The sequence below is a fragment of the Echiichthys vipera genome (assembly GCF_963691815.1).
Source record: "Echiichthys vipera genome assembly, chromosome: 2".
NCBI classification, from domain to species: domain Eukaryota; kingdom Metazoa; phylum Chordata; class Actinopteri; order Perciformes; family Trachinidae; genus Echiichthys; species Echiichthys vipera.
Window position 1 is genome coordinate 7,773,403 of NC_139827.1, and position 22,269 is coordinate 7,795,671.

Consider the following 22,269-nt stretch of genomic DNA (forward strand, 5'->3'; position numbering starts at 1 on the left):
TGCAAATATTACATTCCCTTCTTTCTTTCTCCATTCTCCCCTCTGCTCCTGCAGAAATCAATGTGTCTAAAGCAGGACAGATAACCTTGTGTTTGAAGTACTAAAAGCGAGGGGGTGGGACGGGGGAGAGACAGGCAAAGGAGTGATATTGAAACCATTAAAGGATATTCAGATTCAGACACTTGAAGGTGCAGCAGAGCAAAATCCTTCCAAGAGGAGAGACATTTAAAATGCGGAGCAGTGTGCTTTTCCATCGCATTGGCACTCACAGTAGTCTAGTTTGTGCGAGTTTGGGTCTTTTTCTATTGTGTGGGTGTGTGTGCCACAACGAATACGTGTGTTTGTGCGTGTCACCTTGTATCCTTGGATGAGTCCATTCTGGGTCTCGAGGGGTGGTGTGTCCCAGGTCACTTCCAGGCAGGAGGGGGACACAGCTGACACTCTGATAGACTGAGGGGCCACCGATGGAGCTGCAGGAGGCGAGGTGTTTCGTTAGACACTTACTGTGCGTCTGTGTGTGTGTGCATCTTGGTGTTTAAGTGGGAAGCAGGGAAGATATGTTCTACCCTTCCAATTAGAATGGGCCTAAGGCGGTACCTTGTTACTCCACTGTACCACGAATATGCATGAACACGCAGCAGTGTGCACCTGAGGCTAGAGAAAAGGCCATATCACCCCATTTCATCATCCCCCTGCAGCCTTTTTTCTGCCTTACCCTGCTTATCCTCACCTCTCGCTCATCTGCATATGATATTTATGGCCTACACGCACATACTACGCACACACTTGAATCACCCCTTGGAATACAGTGTTGCTCTGATGGACGGAGAGTAAAATTGTCAGGGAAATTGCAAAAATGTGCGGATGTTACTTTCATAAAGTCCAAATGTGCTCACCTGCACTCTAGTTTGTGTGTTTGAACTGTCTGGCAGTGTGTGTTTGTGTGCGTGTGCGTGTGCGTGTGCGTGCGTATGTGTGTAAGTGTGAGAGTAATATATTTGCACTCCTGTCTGTATAATGGATCCATGGTATCAATCTCTGTTGAAAATTAAACAGGGGTTGGGCCCATCACTTCAAAATAGATGACTTTGTGTGGTCTTGACGACATTCAGATGTGTCCATATGTATGCGTACACACACACACACACACACACACACACACACACACACACACACACACACACACACACACACACACACACACACACACACACCCACACCCACACACACACACACACAAACACACACGGCAATGTCACCAATGGGGCAATGAGAGCAGGATAGTAGGTGTGGAGAGGAAAAGCACGAACTGGGGCAGGACAAAAAATACCAACTCAAGGTCCCCTTTCTAGCTTTGCCCAGAGCTTTCACACACGTTGCACAATCCTCAGCATCATGACGTGCTATGGACAAAGTGATGACGGCCACTGAGGTTGTTTGTGAACAGATCCATCTCTATAACAACGTAAGTGAACTATCTGCTGATTAATACTGCACAATAGTCAGAGGACCTTGAGATGGGATTGATGTTAAACAATTGTTTTCAAGGTAAAGGATGTGCTTTAGGATGTTTAAAAATGATTTATTAATAGGTAAATGTAAACTAAAAGAGGAAGAAGAAGGATTTATATACCCCCCTGTAGCTGATATGAGAAACTAAATGTTCTTTTATTACCCAAAATAGATCCTTTTAACAATGCAATAAAGGTTTAACACAGGGGAGAGAAGAAGCTTGACATTCAACACTAAAACTGATTTTCTGGCTTTAAATCCTGCAGGTGTAAATGTTCATGAACAGGATGTGTAGATAACACTTTGAAATTGTGACCAGTCTAACAGCTTCCTTCTGTTTCCACCTACCTGCCTCTCCAACAGACACCTCAACTGGGGCGGAGGGTGGGCTCTCTCCGATGATGTTGTAGCTTGTCATAACAATCTGGTAGTGTTTGAACTTCTTTAATTCTACAAAGAAATTAAAATACGTACATTACGTTCATACAACACCCATGCAAAGTTAATATGTAAGTTGTCATATGTTCTTCTTAATCTAGAATCTGGTTTCTAATCAAAGTAACTGAAACTAAATCTAACAGATTAACTTTACTTCCCAGTTCCATGTTAAATGACTTACGTGTCAACTCAAACTCTGTTAGAGCAGCACTGCTGACTGTCTTGAAGGTGCTCTTGCCTTGGGGAAGAGTGAGAGAGAGAGGCAGACATCAATGCATGTTTCAAGTTCAACATTACATTGTGCAATTACAGTGACTTTCAAAAAAATGACAGTGTTTAAGAGAAAAATGTCTGAAAGATGTTTTAAAGCCTGGGGAGGCAGGGTTCTTTTGTGGCATTGGGCAAAGATTCGATAATAACCTCTCAACATGGTGATGATTGTGAAAGCAAGGAAGATTAAGAGGTGAGAAGGTGCAACTCGTGGTTATTTTTCTGCATCTGTGTCACATGTGTTTCTCCACGGCCCCGCCTCTAGAGACTTGCGGCCGGTTTTGACTGCACTGATTCCAGTGAGAGAAGTGAACGTGAACACAGATTATGACAGATCCCATAGCCCCGCAATCACTGATGTACATATTGGACCCATTTTTCCCAAGACTCATATCTCCAGAACATTGTGACGAAAAATGTTCATGCTTTGTTTCAGACATTTTTCTCTCTTAGCAACAAACTCTCGCGAGATCTGGGAACACAGCAAAGCTAATGCTAACGTTCATGAACTTTATAATTTTTAATATGGCTGTGGCTAAATATCTAATATTGGCAAAAGAAAATATCAATAAACAATGCATTGCACATACTGTATAACTTTTCATCCGTGCACGTGACGTTCACTACACTTTCAAATGAGGCCACACTCATGTGTATTGTTTAATTCACTGGCACTGCCTATAGCGAATCTTTGGTGAAAGACTGATTCAGTGTCAGAAAGTACTGCAGAATAAGTCGCTCTTCCAGCATTGGCAATAAACTGCCTACATTGCAAAGCAACCCCCCAAAAAGAAAGATGGACTAAAATAAATGAGATCCCTGGGTGTGTCTGCCTCTGTCTGCAATCAAAAACCAGTAGATAAAAGAAAATACTAAGATTTGTATGTTTTATGTGCTGTGCAAGGACAAGGGAGTCTGACAAAGCAACATAGCAACAGTAACTAAGGGCGGGCGTGGCTTAGTGAACAGTTAAAACAAGTATCAGCTCTACTTACTTATAATGAGGGCACTTGTGGTGTTGTTTTTTGTTGCCTGGACTTCAGCTTCAGCGAAGGTGGAGGTGTTTACTTGAAGCTCTCTATAATACACTCGGTATCCAGTCAACACCCCATTAACGCTGTCGTCATTGGGACGCTGAAAACATGCAAACAAACACACGCAGGCACATGAAGAGAAGTATGAGTACTTCTGAAAAAGAAAGAATTCTGCACCGCGCTCATTTTCATTTGCTCTGTGTAGTGAGGTGACTGACTGACAGGATGCTGGCAGGCTGGCAGAGCAGTATTTTAGTCCACTCTAAAGGGCCGGTGGATTGGTCTGGCTGTTACCCACACAGACAAAGTGATGCTTCAGTGGCTTTGGCACTCTAAAGGATGATGAAATTGCTGGTGACTTTGTTTTTCATTGCCTCCTTCTGATTTGAGATCGGGCTAGAAGGAGTAAGAGAAGACACTTCCAAACAGAAGAGGAAGAGTGACAAGCAGTGAAGTAGCCAGGCTGTATTTACTGCCTTTTCACATGTCACAGTTGCTATAAGACCACCTCTATTTTGCCACAGCTCCCCCTTCTCTCTTTTTCCCTCTGTTGTTGGACATCGCTGATGTTTGCTTCTCTCGCCCTCTAACATCTCTCCTGCTGGTATATGCTCATTAAGAGTTTGAACATTTCTCTCCCCCAGCCAGATCAGTCTGTCCCTCCGTCTGTCCGTACCTCCCTCTTGACATCTCTCCAATCTGTCTGTGCTGCCCTCTGACCTTTCCTGGTTCAATAAATAATGATAATTGCATCCACACACACACACAGACACACACACAGACACACACGCACAAACGCACACATGCACGCACGCAGCACAAATACTGCATACAGCAAGTCTGCAGGGGACTTTCCTAACAGGTGATTAACCTGCACTCAAAGCTCTGTTGTCTGGGTTTGTGTTGGTATGTGTTCTATGTGTATCTCAGGGATTACTGCTCTAATAGAAAGTGTGTAAATACCTTCCACTGCACCAGGACTGAGGTAGTGGTTGTTGGTTTCACTGCGAGGATCACTGGAGGCTCTTCAGGCACTGGAAAGAAAACACAGAGAAAGAGAGTGAGGTGCATCTACTGGAGCCATCATGTGATGCCCTCTGGCCCCAAAAGACTTTTCCTCATTGCTGCCTTATATGCCGTAAGAGAAATCTGTAAATCTGTGGATACATTTCTGCAAGTGTCACAGGCCCCATGAAATGACTGGCGCAGAATTTTATCCATTCAGTCCACTTTTGAAAGTCTAGAAGAGCCGTACGATTAAATAATTCAATCCCCATTCCAGAAAGTCGGAGCGTAAAACCGTAATTAACTGTCTCGGGTGGCGGAAGGCTCTAGTGAGCCTGCTCTAACGGTCAAAAAACTCAGAAGCAGTGCCAATCATCTAGTCATTTTGGACGCAGCAGTTAAACTTCTTTGGCTTTATGCGCCACTGAGCAACTTTCATACGACTGAATGGGGCTCCGCCTCAAACGCTGTAGCCCGTTCTCTGAATACATCCATGGTATAGACAGACATAAAACTGTAAAGATGGCCGGCTATCTGGATCTGCCCCTGGTGGCTGGCTGCCGAATAGGTCATAAGTCCCGCCCCTCCATGTTAGCGGCTGGGACATGGTCAAATACATTTTCCATAAGATAGTTCCTGACATTTTAGGTATTTATCATCATGATACTCTGATAATCTGATGTATGATTTCTTTCTGATAGGTTTCATTTTAATTTGTTATTTGATGAGTTAAAAACAGGGTGAAATGTCATGATTGACAGGTGGAGGCTGTATGGACGGGACTGCGATGATTAAATCTTGCTCCTTCTTTCCTCCCCAGTGTTCCCAGTCTCTCACCATCCTGTAGCGTTGTAACAGCCTCCGTCTCTTTGCTGAGGACACTGTCTCCTACATCGTTGGTAGCCAGCATCCGAAACTTGTATGATGTAAAGGGCTTCAGCCTATGGACACAAACACATATACTGTAGATACACATGTTCAGATGAACGCATTTATAAGTCATTCACATGCTCTTGATTTCAGACTTATACCTCTCTCTCTCTATATATATAACTATCTTTATACTTTGTGTGCCCAGGAAGTCCTGCCAACAGAGGAAAGCTACATTAATTCCTTTCAAATTTGTACTTTCATTTTTATATGAAATACTTTTTTTAGACTGAATCCAGGCCTAAATTGATGAACGAACTGGTTCATTTAAAAATAAAAGGCTACAGCATACACATAGTTTTAGTGCAAAATGCTTTCATAACACCACTATGAAAGACTTGTGTACAAAACCACAGACAATAGACCAGTGGGCTCGCCATTATAAGAGCTGAAGGCCACATGTCTTGATGTGGAAGCTTACGAGCATCATAGTCAGAGAAAACTTTTCTCAATGCTCACAATAGATTTTCACACACTGCAGTTGATGCACCAATTGTTAATCCAAGTGATTTTCACTTTAGTTGAACAATGTCATTGCCATTGGTGAGCATTGCACCTTCAACGCCTCCTCTTAACGTTGTGACTGTGCTTTATTGTTTCACTGTTTATATTTGGGCTGTCTTATTAGCTCATCAGTCACCTCTAAAGAGCTTTGGAGTGCTCTACACTATGAGAGGTACTAGACAAAACAAAAAGGCTGATTTGATTATGACAGTAATCAGAGGGAGATTGCTGTATACTGTTGAAAACAGTCAAATTATTTCATATAGCGGTAATTTATGAGAATGTAATTACAGCGATGCCAAAGCGTTAAAGGCACATTGAGTAGAGCTTTGTCAGCTGTGGTGTGTAAACACAACATTCAAAGTTGGCCCCTCCTCCCCTGCTCAACAAGGTTTACGGTGCTCGCCAGCTGGTGAAAGCCAACCCCACTCTCATTTTGGAGCTTCCTCTTGGAAATGTGCTTAGGATACGGCTCCAGGTCCAGCCTCACAATGATCTCAGAGGAACTAACCTGGTTAAATAAAGGCTGAATATAAAATAGGTGCATTTCAAGTGGGACATAAGTGGTGATTGAGAGGGATTATTGTTGCACGAGTCTATTGATTGTGCTTTAAAGTACCTGTTGGAATTTGCATTCAAAACAAAAGACTTTTGATTCCACTCAAGGTTTCTCACCAAAGAGCACGGTGAATATCTGTAAGACCTTAAAAAACAAACATTTGTGAAGTCTTCTTTTGCATTGTTTATATCAGCTTTTGCCCCCCCCCCCCCACACACACACACTTACCACAAAAAGCAGACAAATTAATGCAACATGCATTAATTAAAACATTGCTCTACAGCAACACAAGTGGTCAAAAACAAGGTAATCTTTAACACTTTGGGAATATCTTCCTCCAAAACCAACTTCTCCATCAGCCCGCTCTCTCACAGACATATTTTTTTAGTGGCCTTTGAAGAGCAGACAAGGTCTTGAATAATAATCATCTTACACCTTTACTAATTGTCTCCCCTGCCAAGGTATTTCTCCTGCCATAGAGCCATAACATCTTATCTGCATTTCTCCTCTGAGCAAGGTGAATGCATTAATAAGCACAGAATAACAATTTACATCAGTCATTTTGAATACACTTTACTCTAGAGCCACTTACAATCAGCTGAAAGAACAGACACCCATTGTTAGGGACAAGCTGAACAAGTCTATAGTGCCTTATAGCATGCTAATAGTTTAAATGTACCCTGTCCTGCACACCGTGGGAAACTGATTAAAATTTCAAAAGGACAGGTGGTGGGAAAACAGTCGTTTTCAACTATTTTTATTGGTCAAACCTAATAATTAACAAGAGTTAATAGGAGCAATTTAATTACTTTTAACGAGAGGACCTGAAATTCAGCAGGCGACAGGACAAAAGTGCTCAAGTGTCCTCTTGTATAATAATGAGCTGAGCCCAACAAGGGACAAGAAGACAAGTAGAGGCCCTATGGGGTTGTGGGAGTCGTAGGAATAAGACATCAAAAGACACCAAGCTCAAAGAGGGTGGGGTACCAGCAGCACTGGGACGATGTTAAGGACAGTGTTTGAAAGTGTGTGTATACTGTATGTGTGTGTGTGTTTGCATCGGCCCGGGGACTTCGATGTTTTGGTTTCCAAAGATGTCTCGGTGGAAAACAACAGTTAAGGATGGATAACAAGTAAGTATAAGTGTGAGCGTGTGGAGATGTGAGCTAATTCCTCCATCCGGCGCTGTAATGAGAGCATTCAGTGATAGAGTGAGCTCGGAAATGGCATCAAAACAACAACAGCAGCAGCAGCATCATGGCAGATAGACTCTCCCTGAGGCAGGTTGATGCAGAAACTCTGAGAGAACGCTCTTCAGAATCTCAAATAGCTCTGCGATAGCTCTGAAAGCGGCGCACACAAACAATACATGAAGTGAGAGACACATGCGGGGGAACACACGATACACAAGTAATGCCCCCTCAGAGTTCCGCTACTCAGGCTTTCAGGGAAGTTGGAGTAGCCATCAAATCTGACCACCATCGCCTGCTGCCATAATGACCAGGGAGAAGAGGATGGAGGAATGAAGAGAAAGGGATGGAGAAAAAAGACTCCCTCTTCCCTGGGATGAGTGCAAGTGAACGAAGGAAAAAAATACAGGTTTTAGGGTTTTTAAAAGCACTCGCTGTTGATGGATGGATGGAGGGAGGAAGGGACACCAGGGGGGAAGACAGATGAAAAGGTAAAAATAGTTGTAGAGAGACTGGGCAAATGGCACACACATACCTAAAAGCATGAAGGCAGAGGGAGAAAAACAGGTATTAAGAGAAAAAGACAAATAGCACTTCCTGCTGTGCCTGTGTGATTAGGTGTCTGAGATCCTCCATGTGTCTGCAGTGATTATGATTACTCTGCTCTCCCTGGTGGGGTGTTTTTGTTGTTGGTTTATGTGTTTGTTTTTTTTTGCTCCACAAACCTGTGCTAAATAAATGAAACTTTTCCTTCTGTGTTCTAATTCTCCATTGTTTGCTTTTATAATTCACAGCATCACCCCCCCCCCCCCCCTCTCTCTGTCCACTCTTCTTCTCCCTAAGGATGCATAAACAGTGGAAGATTTTAACAACAGCTTTAACTAGTTCAGCGTGACATGCTGAGCCAAATTCCCATGTTGGGGCTCTGCATGGAAAGCAAAAACCAGTAATGTGACATTTTTATTACCTTTTTTCTCGAAGGATGCTTGAGATGGCAAATTGACTATTAAGCAACCCTGCCCCACCTTAGATACTGTTGCTATGCCGGTAAAGCTTTCCATTGTTGCTCGGCATATAATAGTTTACAAAGATCATAGTGAGAGCTTTACAACTTGAAATTATTTGTAATTTTACAACCAAAAATGACAACTGTCGTTATTCTCCAGTTGACTTTTTAATGTTTGTTAAATGTAACAGTATCTCGGGTAACCTCGTGTTGGAGTGCAAACTTCTTCACATCCAATAGAGATGCTAACGTAACTCTGATAGCTTCCACACAGCGGGGGAATTCTATGTTGCGAACCGCGCTTTTTAGTATGAAAGGCTTCATGGACGCAACACTGGATTATTACTTTTTAGCCAGTATTAAATTATGATTCGACAATAACTACACTGTCGGCACACAAGCAGACATGCGTGTGTATGTGACTGTACATATGTGCACATGTGTACCTGTCAATGGTCCAGGTGGTCACGTTGTGCGGGATGTCAGCAGTGTGTGTGCTCCAGTCCCCGTTGGGCAGCTCTTTGGCCTGCAGAGTGAAGTACCTCAGCGGCGAGGAACCTGAGCCACCCATCACCCAGTGGAGGCGGAGATGGCGAGCTTCAACCCCGTCCTGAGGAGCAGCCAACTTCCTGGGTGGCTGGGGGCGCTCTGAGGATGCAGTAAAGGGGGGAGAGAGGCCGAGGCGAGAAGAGAGGGGGGAAAAGAGGAAAGGAAGAAAAACCATAAGAACGGGGGAATTGAAGTGGAAGCAGGAGAGGGAAAATGAAACAAATTAAATATCTAGAGCAATTTCAATTTGTTTTAAAAACATTCTGATTGATATTCTGATATATTCATTCATGCATAAAATCATGTAATATAGTAGTATGTGTGTGTACTTTTGTTCATTAGGGACAGAGTTTGTTTAGATGTAGAGTTAGGTCACCAATTAAAGGACCGAGTACAGCACATTTCCACAACTCAAGAAGGTGCTGGGTGAAAAATCTAAACTTAAAAAGGTCAAAACTACTTCTATCCATCGCTCTGAGAAACATAAAGATAAATCTGTGCATCCCTGACACATGATGTTTCAGAGATCGGCTGTAACCTGGTTACTTAAATACCAGAAACATCTGCATTCAATATGCTTCTCTAATCATTTTTCAAACTGTCCTTTATTTGGGCTCATAATCGTAGCTACACTCGATGAAATACATTGTCACCTGGACAAAATGAGCACATTATGAACCATATGCTGCAAATACCTTGCAACACAGGACAAGAGAAGCCTGAGCAGCACATATGCATCAGTGTGACTGTTGCAATGTATAGTGCACACATATGTTTAAATGAAACAAGACATTTAACCACTGCAGCATCAAAGAAACAATTCCTCAACAGATTGCCTGTATGTGTGTGTGTGTGTGTGTGTGTGTATGTGTGTGTATTAGTATGTGTGTGTGTCTTTGCTATTCAATTAGAAGATAAAAGATGACTCTGGGAGTCAGTATCTTTGTACAACTATGTTGGCAGAAGCTTTGTGATTAGTAGATGTGTGTACACACATGCCCACACGCGTGCAAGCTCACAAACAACACAAACAACACAAACAGTTGGGGGCATAACTGTTTAATTTCAGGGGCATCGGCTTATCGATTAAGTCTGGAAATTAATGCATTATCGATTCTCTCTGAAGTTGAATTAATCTACACGTATGTTCTCAAACATATGCATAAGCACAGTCACACACACACACACGCACACACACACACACACACACGCACACACGCACACACACACACACACACACACAGGCTCGCCTTCTCCATTCATCCTTATCACGAGTAATTTAAGTCAAATCTGTTTGACTCCCTTCTTCCCTCGCGCCCTTATTCTTCAGTCCTTTCAAGATTTGACTTTTCTCTCCCTTTTGTTTCCCTGATACCATCTGTGTCTCCCTGTCTGCTCTCCTCCTTTTGCTCCACAGTTAAGATCCTGTTCTGATAATAATCTCATAATTGTTGGAACAAGAGCTGCCCTTCCAGCACTGACACAACTGTTTACTGCTACACAATGAGGAGAAGAGTGATAGAAGAGAAGTGTAGAAGAAGGAAGAGCCGGTGTTGGTACTAGATGAGAGAAAATATCGTAAAGGGATGAATTTGGCTAAATATGCTACTGTATACTGTCCATTACCTTATCAGTTATCACCCTCTTGGAAAAAACATCAGCATAAATAAATGACTCTAAAGGGAGTTGTTTTCATTTATGCACGTACACACACACACACACACACACACACACACACACACTCACACTCACACACGCTTGCACTCAAAAAGCCAATTTTCTCTTTCTGGGGATTAACTCAGTCTCTTCTGCATCATCAGAAAGAAATCTCTATTAGGCCATTCTGTCTGTCTCACAGTGAGACTGGGCCATTATGTTACTGAAGTGGAACAGGGAACAGGAACTGAATCCTACTCTAAAGAAACCCTGATAATGATGCTGCAGATGTTATGATATCTGATCCAATTAAAATGCACTATACAAGCTGATAGCTCCGGACAGAATACCTAACATCATGATTCCAGGTTTTCATGAAAACTCACTTCACTGTCACATTTTAATAAAGGGACTTGTAGCATTTCGATGCTTTACTAGACGTACACGGTGCTGGCTGACAGGGAAAATTGGAGAGAGAGATCAGGAATGACATATATCAAAGGGCAGAAAACCACGTTTAAACCAGAAGTTATTCATGCGTTAGTCTACTGAGACAGTGTGCCACTTCAGCCACTGTGGCTTCATTTTTTAGAAGTGATATTTCATTTTGGTGGAATAGTCACCGCCACCTGGCCCTTAGACCTTTCCTCCATATCGTCTGACAAAAAGAAATGAATACATATAACACATATCAAATAATAACTACTGATGTTTTGAAAAGAATAAAGGTGAAAGAAGACACTAATCTTTCTTGAAAGCTGCTTGAATCAATATTTTTTACATCAACATTAGATCAACCGACCTACAGAGCCTTTTAGCATCTTTCAACCCACTGTTTTGGTTTCACGTCATGCAACTTTATAATACTGCTTCACTTCACTCTCACACTGCCAGACCCATCTCCACAGCGTTGTGTCAGTGCTGGAGTATGGGCCGGCGGCACGGCATTATCATTCATCTATGTCGTATTTCTTTAAACAATAGTCGTGGGCGGGGCTAACCCCGGGATGCAGCAATGGTGCTCTTGTGAAACAGAACTTGTTCTGATGCAACACTTCCATGGGGTGACACATACCCTGGCATTAAAATGGACAAATCCCCCAAACGATACATACTACGATATATATTTAGTCACCGAAAGAACTGAGCACATCTGCCCTACTGCACGACTGAAATCTTCGTCAAAACCGGCCATTTTCAGCGCGTAGCTAACCCGGAGGTTGGAGCTGTGCACTAGCATGTGATCATCTTTAGTTTTGAGTTTACACTGGGAGCAGTCAGGCTTCTCTGGCTCACAGAGGACAAACACTGCAGTATAAAACTTGTTCTAACGACACGGATGCAGACTGTAGCTCTAACACTTACATGGGCTGATGTACTCTTTATGTATGATGGATCTGCAGTATTGACTTTTATGGCTTGTTGCTTCAGCAAATACAATACAACAATATGGTAAGTTTTATGAGATTTTAGTCTCACACTTAAACAACATTGTGTGTTACATCCCAGTAAACAAAAAGGGGGGGTGTTTCTAGTAATCCTGAAAACAAATATTCCAGTGTAATTTTGACTTGCGGTAAACATTACATACCACAACACATTCTTAGTTGAAATTAAAATTAAGATTAGATAAAAATTCACCAAGTTTAGACAATATAGACAAGACAATTGTTTGTTGTTTTTAGCCTCTATTATACATTTTGATTATTATGATCAGTAAAATCTTTTCCCTCTAATAACTTGTAACTTAAATTGTAACCATTGGAGAGATGCTAGAGCACTACTAAGTAAGTCCTCACCGCTTCATTCTCAAGGAGCTTTAGACATTAAAGTAGATGATTGAAGCAAGGCAGGAGAGAGGAGCAGAAGTCTAGACAACATGAGATAAAAGCGTCACGACCTCTGGATCTGAGGACGATAAAAACGTGACTTTTTATTTGTTTCTTAAAGGAAATGGAAAAAGTACTGCACTGAGTCAAGTCACTGTTAAAGATCTATTTTGGCTTACTGGCCACTGCCTACGTTGGAGGATATAGTTGTTATGTTCCAGGTTTTTGGAGACAAAACTGTCTTCGGAGAGTTACTGTCACTGCTCATCCTCTTACACCTCGTCATAGGCACGGGCCGTCATACTCAGAGTGTGTTTCTGTGGTAAAGTTACTGTTATGTTCATGCAGTTTATATCCCACCGTGAGGCCAGCGACAGCTCAAATGAGATGAAATGTTAAAGAGAAATTAGCAACATGTCTGATGCCCTAAAATACTAAATGACCATAATTGCACAGTGCTGATAGAGCTACTGATCAATAGTAATTACTTTAGCTTTCAGATCTTGTTTTCTGGGCTGTGCTTTTTCCTTTAGCAAAAAATTAATCTCAACTACCATTCAACACAATATTAGTCTCATTCGTTCTTTTCCTAACTTAATAACTGAACATGTTCCACCCGCCCACATGGTGCTGGGAGACAGTCGGCAGTGTTGCAAGACAGATTTTCCTTGTTGTCTCACTAAACTTAGTATCAACAGACTGAGAGTTTTCTTTGGCCTAATAATGTGCAATTTTTCATGATGATTTATATGATTTCATTTTTGGGTGTTTTTTTTGCTTGAGAATTAATTCAACAGCACAAATGGCAACAGACGGGAAAGCAACGCTCAGCACTTCTAGATTAGTGTCAGGATAAAAAATGAGCAGCTCACACTGTCAGTTTGGGAATTTATGAAAAAACTCACATCAACAAAACTGAAATATACGTGGGAGTTCATCTTTGTCTCAGTGAGTGAATATATTATCGCCGATCTGAATCGTTATCAACAAACATATCCGACATGCGAGGATGAAGTGGTCTCAGAATTGACAGACACAACATGCAAACAATAACGACGACACAAACCGACCCTCACTTCTATCTACCCACCCCTTCTTTAATTGACCACTGTCGCACAGACCTCCAGGTGGGTTTCATAAAGCGACTGCTGGAGGACTCATTCTTGGTGATTTCGAAATGTACATTTACTCCCAAGCAGCTGTAGTTTCTAAATGTCATTTCTTCTTGTTCTGTATGTAAAATGTCCCACGCACACCAAAGGTCATACATTTTTATCTTGTGCTATTAATAAGTGCCTAGTAACAAAGGATTCTGCAGGTACAACCACAAACTACTTGCTGAAGCGCTGATAATCTGTCCGAGCTCCAGGCCTGAAGCTTCTTGCTTGCTTTTGCTCTCTGAGACTTTTCTCTGCAAGGACTTCACATTTACCGCAACTCATACAACCCTCTAAAAAGCTGCAGAGATCATAAAAAATTAAAAATTCTACAACCTCGGCTAACCTTTCCAGACACTTCCTGCACTGGCATTACTGTAAAAAATGACAAGATATAATCGTTGCCCATCTGGGAGTGAAAAGAGACGACAAAATAACCACAGAGTAATCGTAGTTTTCTCATGCGAACAAACCTTTTGAAAGAACAGGTCAAATAAACACCATTAATCACGTCGGTCCTGCTTTAAATTTACATAATTTCATGTCTAATCTGGTTTATTTAACACATTTTATTTCCTTATGCATCATTCTAATTGAATGTGAATTTCATTCCAGATTATTACATTGCTTTGGTGCAAATGCCACACGAGTTATATGATACATATATAATGGGGGTGCATGGAAATGAAACTCTTACTTATCATTAGTCAAAGCTTCTACCTTACACCCCATTATTCTTGTTGAATTATCCAGCAATGTGGAAAATCATTTTTTTTTTTATAGAAGCAAAATGAACACAATAAACTGGTTGGATTAGTGTGGGATTCAACTGTTTCAGAATCATACTGTTATAATTTCTACCTCTTTTATAAAGAAAGAGAAAGCGAATGTGTCCCATTGTCCCAAAACTACTCAGTGACCAATCAAGCCTGTCTGTCCCCATAGGCCTTTTTCACAGCTGCCATTTTGACTCAGCAGGAAAACTATAAAATAACATTAAAGATGAATCCGTTCCATTCAGACCTTGAGCCAATTATACCTGCTGTGGCTGTGGCATGTTTTAATGGTGTTGGCCTATTAAAGATATCTACAGGAGAGGTTTTTAAAGCGGGTGGCCAGCTTCCCCAGGGGGGCTCCAAACAATTTCCGAGGAGGCTCAGTGAAGTGAAAAAATGGAGAAGTGAAAAAACTGAGAAGTGAAAAAACGGTCTCACAGAATAGCCTAAATGTGTGTGATGTGAGGTACAGTACTTTGGGGGAAGTGACTGTTTTTCTAATCAAATGCTTTAGGATGGACCTTTTTTTTTTTTTACTGTATTTGGTGAAGTTATGTCAAACAGCAGTATTAGGGCCTGTGTCCTCATAGCATCTTTCTCTGAGCGCAAATTAGAAGAGAGCACATGAGGCTGTGAGCGCTTCTAGTTGAAAATCACTGAACTTTTCAGAAAAGTGCAGGTGTCGCCATGGGCACACAACATAGACAAAAAAGCCGTTTTGAGGGAGCTGATCAACCAGTAACTGACTGTTGCTGGTAAGTGTTGTGCTTGTATCACCGCCGTACTCATTGTTAGCTTGTTTTTAGCTGTATAGCAACCTAGCTAACGTAAATGTCGTCACAGAAACCAAACCGGCTGCACCACAGGCGCTGGGATGAAGTCCCTGCCAGCCCCTTTCTGAGCGAGTTATATAATAATCACCTTCCGTACAGTTGCCATGAACAGGGAAATTAGTTAGACCAAAACAGTTTTTTTCCCCCCAGGCTGTAAAGATGTTTATTTTCTGCTGTAAAGTTTGTCATTTTTACAAGGGGGTCTGTGGGGATTAGCTTCCTCTTGGAGTCAGCCTCAATTAGTCATTCAAGAAACTGCAGTTTTTAGCTTCATGTTGCCTCCACATTGCCTTCATTTTTCACCCCCGGTGGTTGCCGCTTGTTTCAAACCAGTAAGAAGAGTACTAAAAAACACAAATGCAAAATCTCTTGGGCCCGCTCTACCGCTGAGCCACCGGGTGCCCCATATACAGAGGCTAAAAGTCCTCGCCGCAGCAGCCTAGGTTCAAATCCGACCTGCGGCCCTTTGCTGCATGTCATCCCCTCTCTCTCTCTCTCTCTCTCTTTCCCATACAGGGACAAAAAAAATCTTTTAAAAAATACAAAATCTCTCAAAAAATATGTGCTCATTGTCAGACTTTACAATCAGCACTGCTCCCAATAGACTATTGACCTCATCCTGTACCCTGCACCCTGCACTGTGCAATATGCCTGTACTATGGGCACTTCTGTTTTTTGCACTATTTGGACATATTTAATCATATTTATTCACTCCATATTACATTCTTACAAGCAAACAAAACAAGAACAACTGCACTACATCATGTGAATATGTATATATGTCTATTTCCATTTCTTCCCTTTTTAAACGTAACTTTATTGCTTATTTTTTGCCATTTTTTATCTTATTTTGTAATATTATGTTGCTGCTGTGATAAAAGAATTTCCCCGTCTGCGGGACATTAAAGGTTTTCTGATTCTGATTCTGATTCTCATGTAAAATTTCATAGTAAGGAGAGGCTGATAGATCCAAAATAGGGTTTTTTAGACCTTTGAATGTAATGAACTAAGTGTCTGGAAACAGTGTTTGATACAGGTGAAGGTGGGGACGTTTATCACATGCTGTTTGTCATTATTCAAATAGGATTCCAATAAATATGAAGTGCTCTAACACACTCAGTATGTTTTAACTGACAGCCTGAGAGTTCAGCTTCATTTTAGGTTTTAACAGGAGTGGTTACCATCTGCATGGATATGATAGCAAACCTGTTAGCATGTAAAGCTAATGTCCGTGTGTGTCCTTTACCTCTGCGTTCAGTGGTAACAACTAGGGCTTCCTGTTCTTCGCCCCAGCCCACGGCAGTGCGGGCAATGAGTCGGAAAACGTAGGCTTGCTCAGGGGAAAGACCTGTGACGGTGAACTGCCGCGCGTTCGAGCCCACCTCCACTGTGGTCCATCGCTGAGGGTCCCTGCTGTCCAGGCAGTAGGAGATCTGGTAGCCTAGTGAAGGGACAGATGGAAAGACAAGACAGAGGAGGAAGTCAGTTGAAATCTGTGTGAATGTGTTTTTTTGTGGTCTACTTTAGATCACAGAAGAATCAAAGACAGCAAGATGAGAGAAAAGCCTAAAAACGTAGCCACCCAATGCCACTTACCACACGGCTGCATTTCCACAGAAACACATACAAACAAACAAACAAACACACACACTTTTCTGCAGTTCCTGAAACTGTCCATATCTGCTCTGGAAAGATTTGATCCATGCAGCTGCTTTGCTGTTAGTAATTTGTATGTATGGAGCCCTTTTATTCTGCTCTCACCAAAAACATACACAAAGTCATAAATCTGTCATTTAACATCAGTGCGCACACGCCATTCCTCTACACACACACACATACAGACACATTATAAAAACATTCAACCTCTCCTCTGTCCCCTTGGCAGTGACCCACGGTGTACACGGCTTGTGTCTGTTTCTCTGTCTCATGTGCAGCAGGCCATGTAATAACACTAACACCCTTCAACACGTACACACATACACTCAAACCACTGATCCCCGACCAAGCTTTCCACAGGCCACTGGCCACTCACAAAGGCTCTCAATATGAAGATTGTATTGTACAATGAATACACACATCCACAAGCTCACACAAACACACAAGTGTGCGGGAGATGATTGGTTCACAGTAAGACTGTCAGGATGGTAATCTGCTCAGAGGGGTCTAATCTGGTTGTGTGGGTGATAATCTCATCAGATAGTCTGATTGCATATTAATGTGAACGCAGTGTGTGGAAGATTATTGGATAACAACTAGATAACAAATCCTCTCGCCAATTGGGTCAGAGCACAGCATTATGTTGTGTACTGAATATCATTAGGACATCGCTGCTATCAGATACACAATGCTGCATCTCGATTACAAAGAAACCGTGTCGTGTTCGTGAAACCTCCATCTTCCCTTTGCATTGAAAAGATGCAACATAGCAGCCAGCATATTCAATTGGTGGGCCGTGGGCCACATCCGGCCCAGGAACAACCTCTGAGCATATATAGCATTTATAATAGATTACCAGCGTGTTTTCTTGCCAGGTTCTTATGCAGACGAAATGGACCAGAGGACAATGCAGGTCACAACATGACCACGGATCTCTGAGCTGTCCAGCTTGATTACACATATGTATCAGTTGTGTCTAAACAGAGAGTGTCAGAGACGAGCTGCCACGCATACACACACACTCACACACAAGAATAGAGGTTTTAAATATGCTGCTGAAATGTCTGGGCCATTTACGTTTCATGGTTGTAAAATCTGGCCCAATTGAATTTGTAATTGAATAGCTCTGGTGTAGAATATTTTCCCTAACTCGTGTATCTATGGAAGTTTTTTTTCCCTCAATGCTTACTGGCCTTGTCTGTGTTAATAAAGGACTCAAAGCAAAGCCAATGCTACTACTACCTACTAAAACATTCTGTTCACAGTACATGACTATGTTTCCTCTTCTCACCCCTCCCAATACTATGCTAAATAACATGCCTCCATGCTTATTTTAACCACAGTTCTCACCAGACCAGAGATCTATGGATAGTTTTCCACGATAGATTACAAACAACCCTTGTCAGTCTTCTCTGTCCAAAACATGACTGAGTCCTGAACAAAGAGACAACCGATGTAAGGACGATGTAAGAAATAAGGACCTTTGACTCTTATGATCTTAACAGATTTGGTGTTTAATGGATTGTTTTGTGTTGCTTTTATAATAGATTTTATTACAAGTAGGCCCTGAAGATGACCTAAATGCTGAGATTATGAATGCAACCACTGAATACTGTTCTAATTTGTGATATTTTCTTAATGTTTTCCTTAATGTTCAGGAAAATAATTAATCCATTCATCCCACAATATATTGTGGCTTTTGGATTTCTGCGCTTGAATGCGCACACCACCAGATGGTCTATAGACCCAAATGGAACTTTTTTTCCATACAGTATGTAAAACTAATAATGTAACTGTTCTAGTATGCTACTTTGCAGTATTAGTATACAACATCTGTTTAGGATACAGTTTTGTGCTAACAGGTAGTCATGCAATACATGATGCGACAGGCATCAAACATGGAAATGCCACTGCCAATTAAACTTTTCCTGCATTGTGGGACATCAGTGTACACCAACAACAGACTCAAAAATCAATATATTTTAGTACTTTTTTTAAACACATACGTTTGTGGTTATGGAGTTGGGCTGCAGCTTGCGGCTAGAATAGACATTATATACAAAGAGGTCACGTGAAAACACAAATGCCTCACTGCCTTGTGCCAAATCAGATTGTGCGCCTTCTGTGGTCTGTTTCTTCTTTGTCCACCTTTTGTTTCAGTCCCCCATGAGCTGAGAACTCAAGGAGAAATGAGGCAGTCATGAGCACTAGAGAAAGCGGTTTGTATGTGCATAAACACACACACACACACAGACACACACACGCACGCACAGTATCCATATACACATACCTCCAGCAAGGACACAGCAGGACTGCACATTTGTGTGTGTGTCTGTGATCGAGAGAGAGAGATTTACCCTCCCACTCATCCTTCTGTCTCAGAGAGGTGTCGCACTAAATGTCCTCCCTCTTACAATACAGTCACACATCACTCACTGTGTCCTGCTCGACTCCCTCCCCCACTGAGAGGACAAATACTACTCCTCTCTCACCCCTTGTGAGGGGTGCACACGCACGCACACACACACACTTACGCACACACACCTGTCCCTCCTCTCACCTCCATACATCTCCTCTCTGCTGTCTCTCCCCTTCTGTTCTCTCTGTTTGCAGCTCAGCAGCTCTCACATTCCTCTCGCCTCTTCCTCACTTCTTCCTCTTCATTAATCTGTTCTTTCTGATTCACTCCGCATACGATGAAGCGCAGTTTCAGAAACATGTGATATATGTGTGAATCTCAGTGTGTTTACATATATGAGGCTGTATATACTTCAGCAGCTATAAAAGCCCCTTTCCTGTGTACAACTCGATTACTGACACTCACATATATGGATTTTACCGCCTCTCTTGCCTTGAAGGATCACAGCGAGCCTTATGTGTTTCTGTTCTGTGCACATGTTTAAAACTTTTCTATTAGCCGAACTCTTTCCTTCAGCAACTGAAAACAAATCGATCATCATTACAAACAAAAAATAATGATGAATGTTGCTCCAAATATCTCCTTACTCGTGTGTGTGTGTGCGTGTGTGTTTGTTATTGTACCTAATATGATGCCGTTGGGGTTCGTGGGTGGCTGCCAAACAACCCTTACTGATGACAACCGAACTTCTGGAAACACCATCCTGACAGGGGGGCCTGGGACTGGAGAGAAAAATAGAGAAGAGAGTTGGCAGCAGAATTAAAGCACAATAAATATACAAATAGCAGCACCAAAATGCACAAAAGGACTCCTTCAGTACTGTCATAAGAAAGAAAGAATCGCAACATCAAGCACTCACACTTTAATAACTTAGAACGACAGTATCAAGGCACACAGATGTATGTGTATATGCTCTCTAGAGACACACACACACACACACACACACACACACACACACACACACACACACACACACACACACACACACACACACACACACACACACACACACACACACACACACACACACACACACACACACACAAAGCGTCTTATACATTTTTAAGAGGCACTTCTAAAAGACGCAAATTAGAAAATGTAATTTTCTCTCAACCTCATACCCTTCCCGATAAAAGTACATGTTCCACACCACCAAGTACATGTCAGCCTGAGTGTGGATGTGTGTACAGTATGTGTATGTGTGACTGACAGACAGGATGGAGGTTCATTATACGTTGCCGGGAATTGACTTCTCCATTCTTGTTTCATCCTGAAATGAGAAAAACTTTTCAAACGTGACACTGTTTGATAGAGGAAGAGTGTGTGTGTGTGTGTCAATGTGAGTGTGCGCCTGTGTTTCATTATTCAAGGAGAACAGACCGGGTTGCTGGCATCCTGAAAAGTCTGCCATGTTCGTATCTGAGGAGATCTGCACACACACACACACACACACACACACATACACAATGTGTTCTCCATGTCTGTGTTGTGGAGGGGGTCTGAAGGGAGAGCTGAACCCAGCGGATGATCAGTGAAGTGGGGGAAAGACCGTTGGCTGTGCTGACAGCAGGTGGGAAGAGGTGAAAAACAGCTACGAAGGTGAGGAAAAGGCAAAAGTGTTGAACAAACTGCTGAACAGAAAGGTCAGTGAGACAGAGAGAGAGAGATCCTACCATCTTCTTTGGTTCGGAGCAGTATGGGGTTGCTCTGTGGGCCGTCACCCATCCGTGTGTACGCCAGCACCTGTAGCACGTACACCGTGCATTTTTTGAGAAGCCCGAGGAGCAACGTTACACTCCCCTCGCCTTCTGCCACCTGAACACTGGGGGGACCTTCTGAGTCCTTCTCGCTGTACGACACCTGGACACAGACACACACAAACAGGCATACACAAATATGAGTTAGATCCTGCCATCTAAATTCTGTTAGCACAGTTTCGTTTAATTTACTGTAGCTCTGGAGGCTTTAAATCAAATAAGGTTGGTGAAGTTCTATGTTTTTGTGATTGTCACCAAATAAAAAAGACCAAAACCAGCTTTCGAGTCTTTCAGACTGTTGCAGCCTGTCTGTAGCACTCGGTCCCAGGCCTGCTACTTCCTACCACAGACCTTTAAAACCACTATTATCAATATTACACTATCAATTTTATTGTATAATGCAATATTAAGATTGGATCAAAAGTCTTGCTAGTAGTGATGAACACACATGTAATTAACTCCTCAGTTCTCCTTATATCTATTGAGTTTTATAGCCATTGTTGCTCATTGTTTAGCCTTCCAGCCCACATCTTTACTGTTCTGGTTCACTGTCACAATTGCTTCAAGATTCAAGATTCAAGAAGCTTTATTTATCCCGAGGGAAATTATTGTGCAACAGTTTCAATACACAGATGGGAAAGGGTCAGAGTGACAATAAGCTAACATAAATCAAATCAAATAAAGCTAACGTAAAATAAATCAAACAATAACTAAATGTGACATTGTGGTTAAACGTAGGTTTATACAATATACAACAATACGCACTGTGCGGTTTAGCAGCATATTGAAATAAAATAAGTACAAACTAAATAAGTGAGAAGGAGTGATAAGTGATAACAGTGTTAAAAATGTAGCAGCATTTCTTACTGAACTAAGTTACAGTAAAGTAGCTCGTTTTGTTTGTGTTTTTAGTTTAAAAGCATTAAAAAACTTTATAACGTCATTGTGTGTCAGTGTTGTGTTCATGCTGCCCCCAGCTGGCGAAAAAAAAATGTATTTAAGGTTTAATAACATGTATACATACTGTATATAGTTCACTTTTAAAAGAAGCAAAGTATTTTCTTATTACAGATGGGCAATGAAGCTTTCAGTCAAACGTTACATATAAATAGTGTTTTTGTACATATGGAAGAATAGAGGGTGGGCTCATAGCTGGAGAGGTGCCAGTTCACCTCCTGGGCACTGCCGA

At 41.9% G+C, this 22,269-nt stretch overlaps 1 protein-coding gene across 1 annotated transcript in view; it reads right to left on the reverse strand.

Annotated features, from left to right (window-relative positions):
- Window positions 1-22,269, reverse strand: part of LOC310958268 (protein sidekick-1-like) — a 241,874-nt gene that overhangs the window by 13,108 nt on the left and 206,497 nt on the right. Inside the window, exons 28-37 of the mRNA XM_083929123.1 lie at window positions 20,997-21,183; window positions 19,947-20,045; window positions 16,495-16,689; window positions 8,895-9,096; window positions 5,097-5,200; window positions 4,218-4,288; window positions 3,216-3,354; window positions 2,132-2,188; window positions 1,861-1,962; window positions 355-470 (exon numbers count right to left, since the gene is read on the reverse strand). Of these exons, the coding sequence (XP_083785249.1) occupies window positions 355-470; window positions 1,861-1,962; window positions 2,132-2,188; window positions 3,216-3,354; window positions 4,218-4,288; window positions 5,097-5,200; window positions 8,895-9,096; window positions 16,495-16,689; window positions 19,947-20,045; window positions 20,997-21,183 (1,272 nt within the window). The remainder of the gene's footprint in view (window positions 1-354; window positions 471-1,860; window positions 1,963-2,131; window positions 2,189-3,215; window positions 3,355-4,217; window positions 4,289-5,096; window positions 5,201-8,894; window positions 9,097-16,494; window positions 16,690-19,946; window positions 20,046-20,996; window positions 21,184-22,269) is intronic.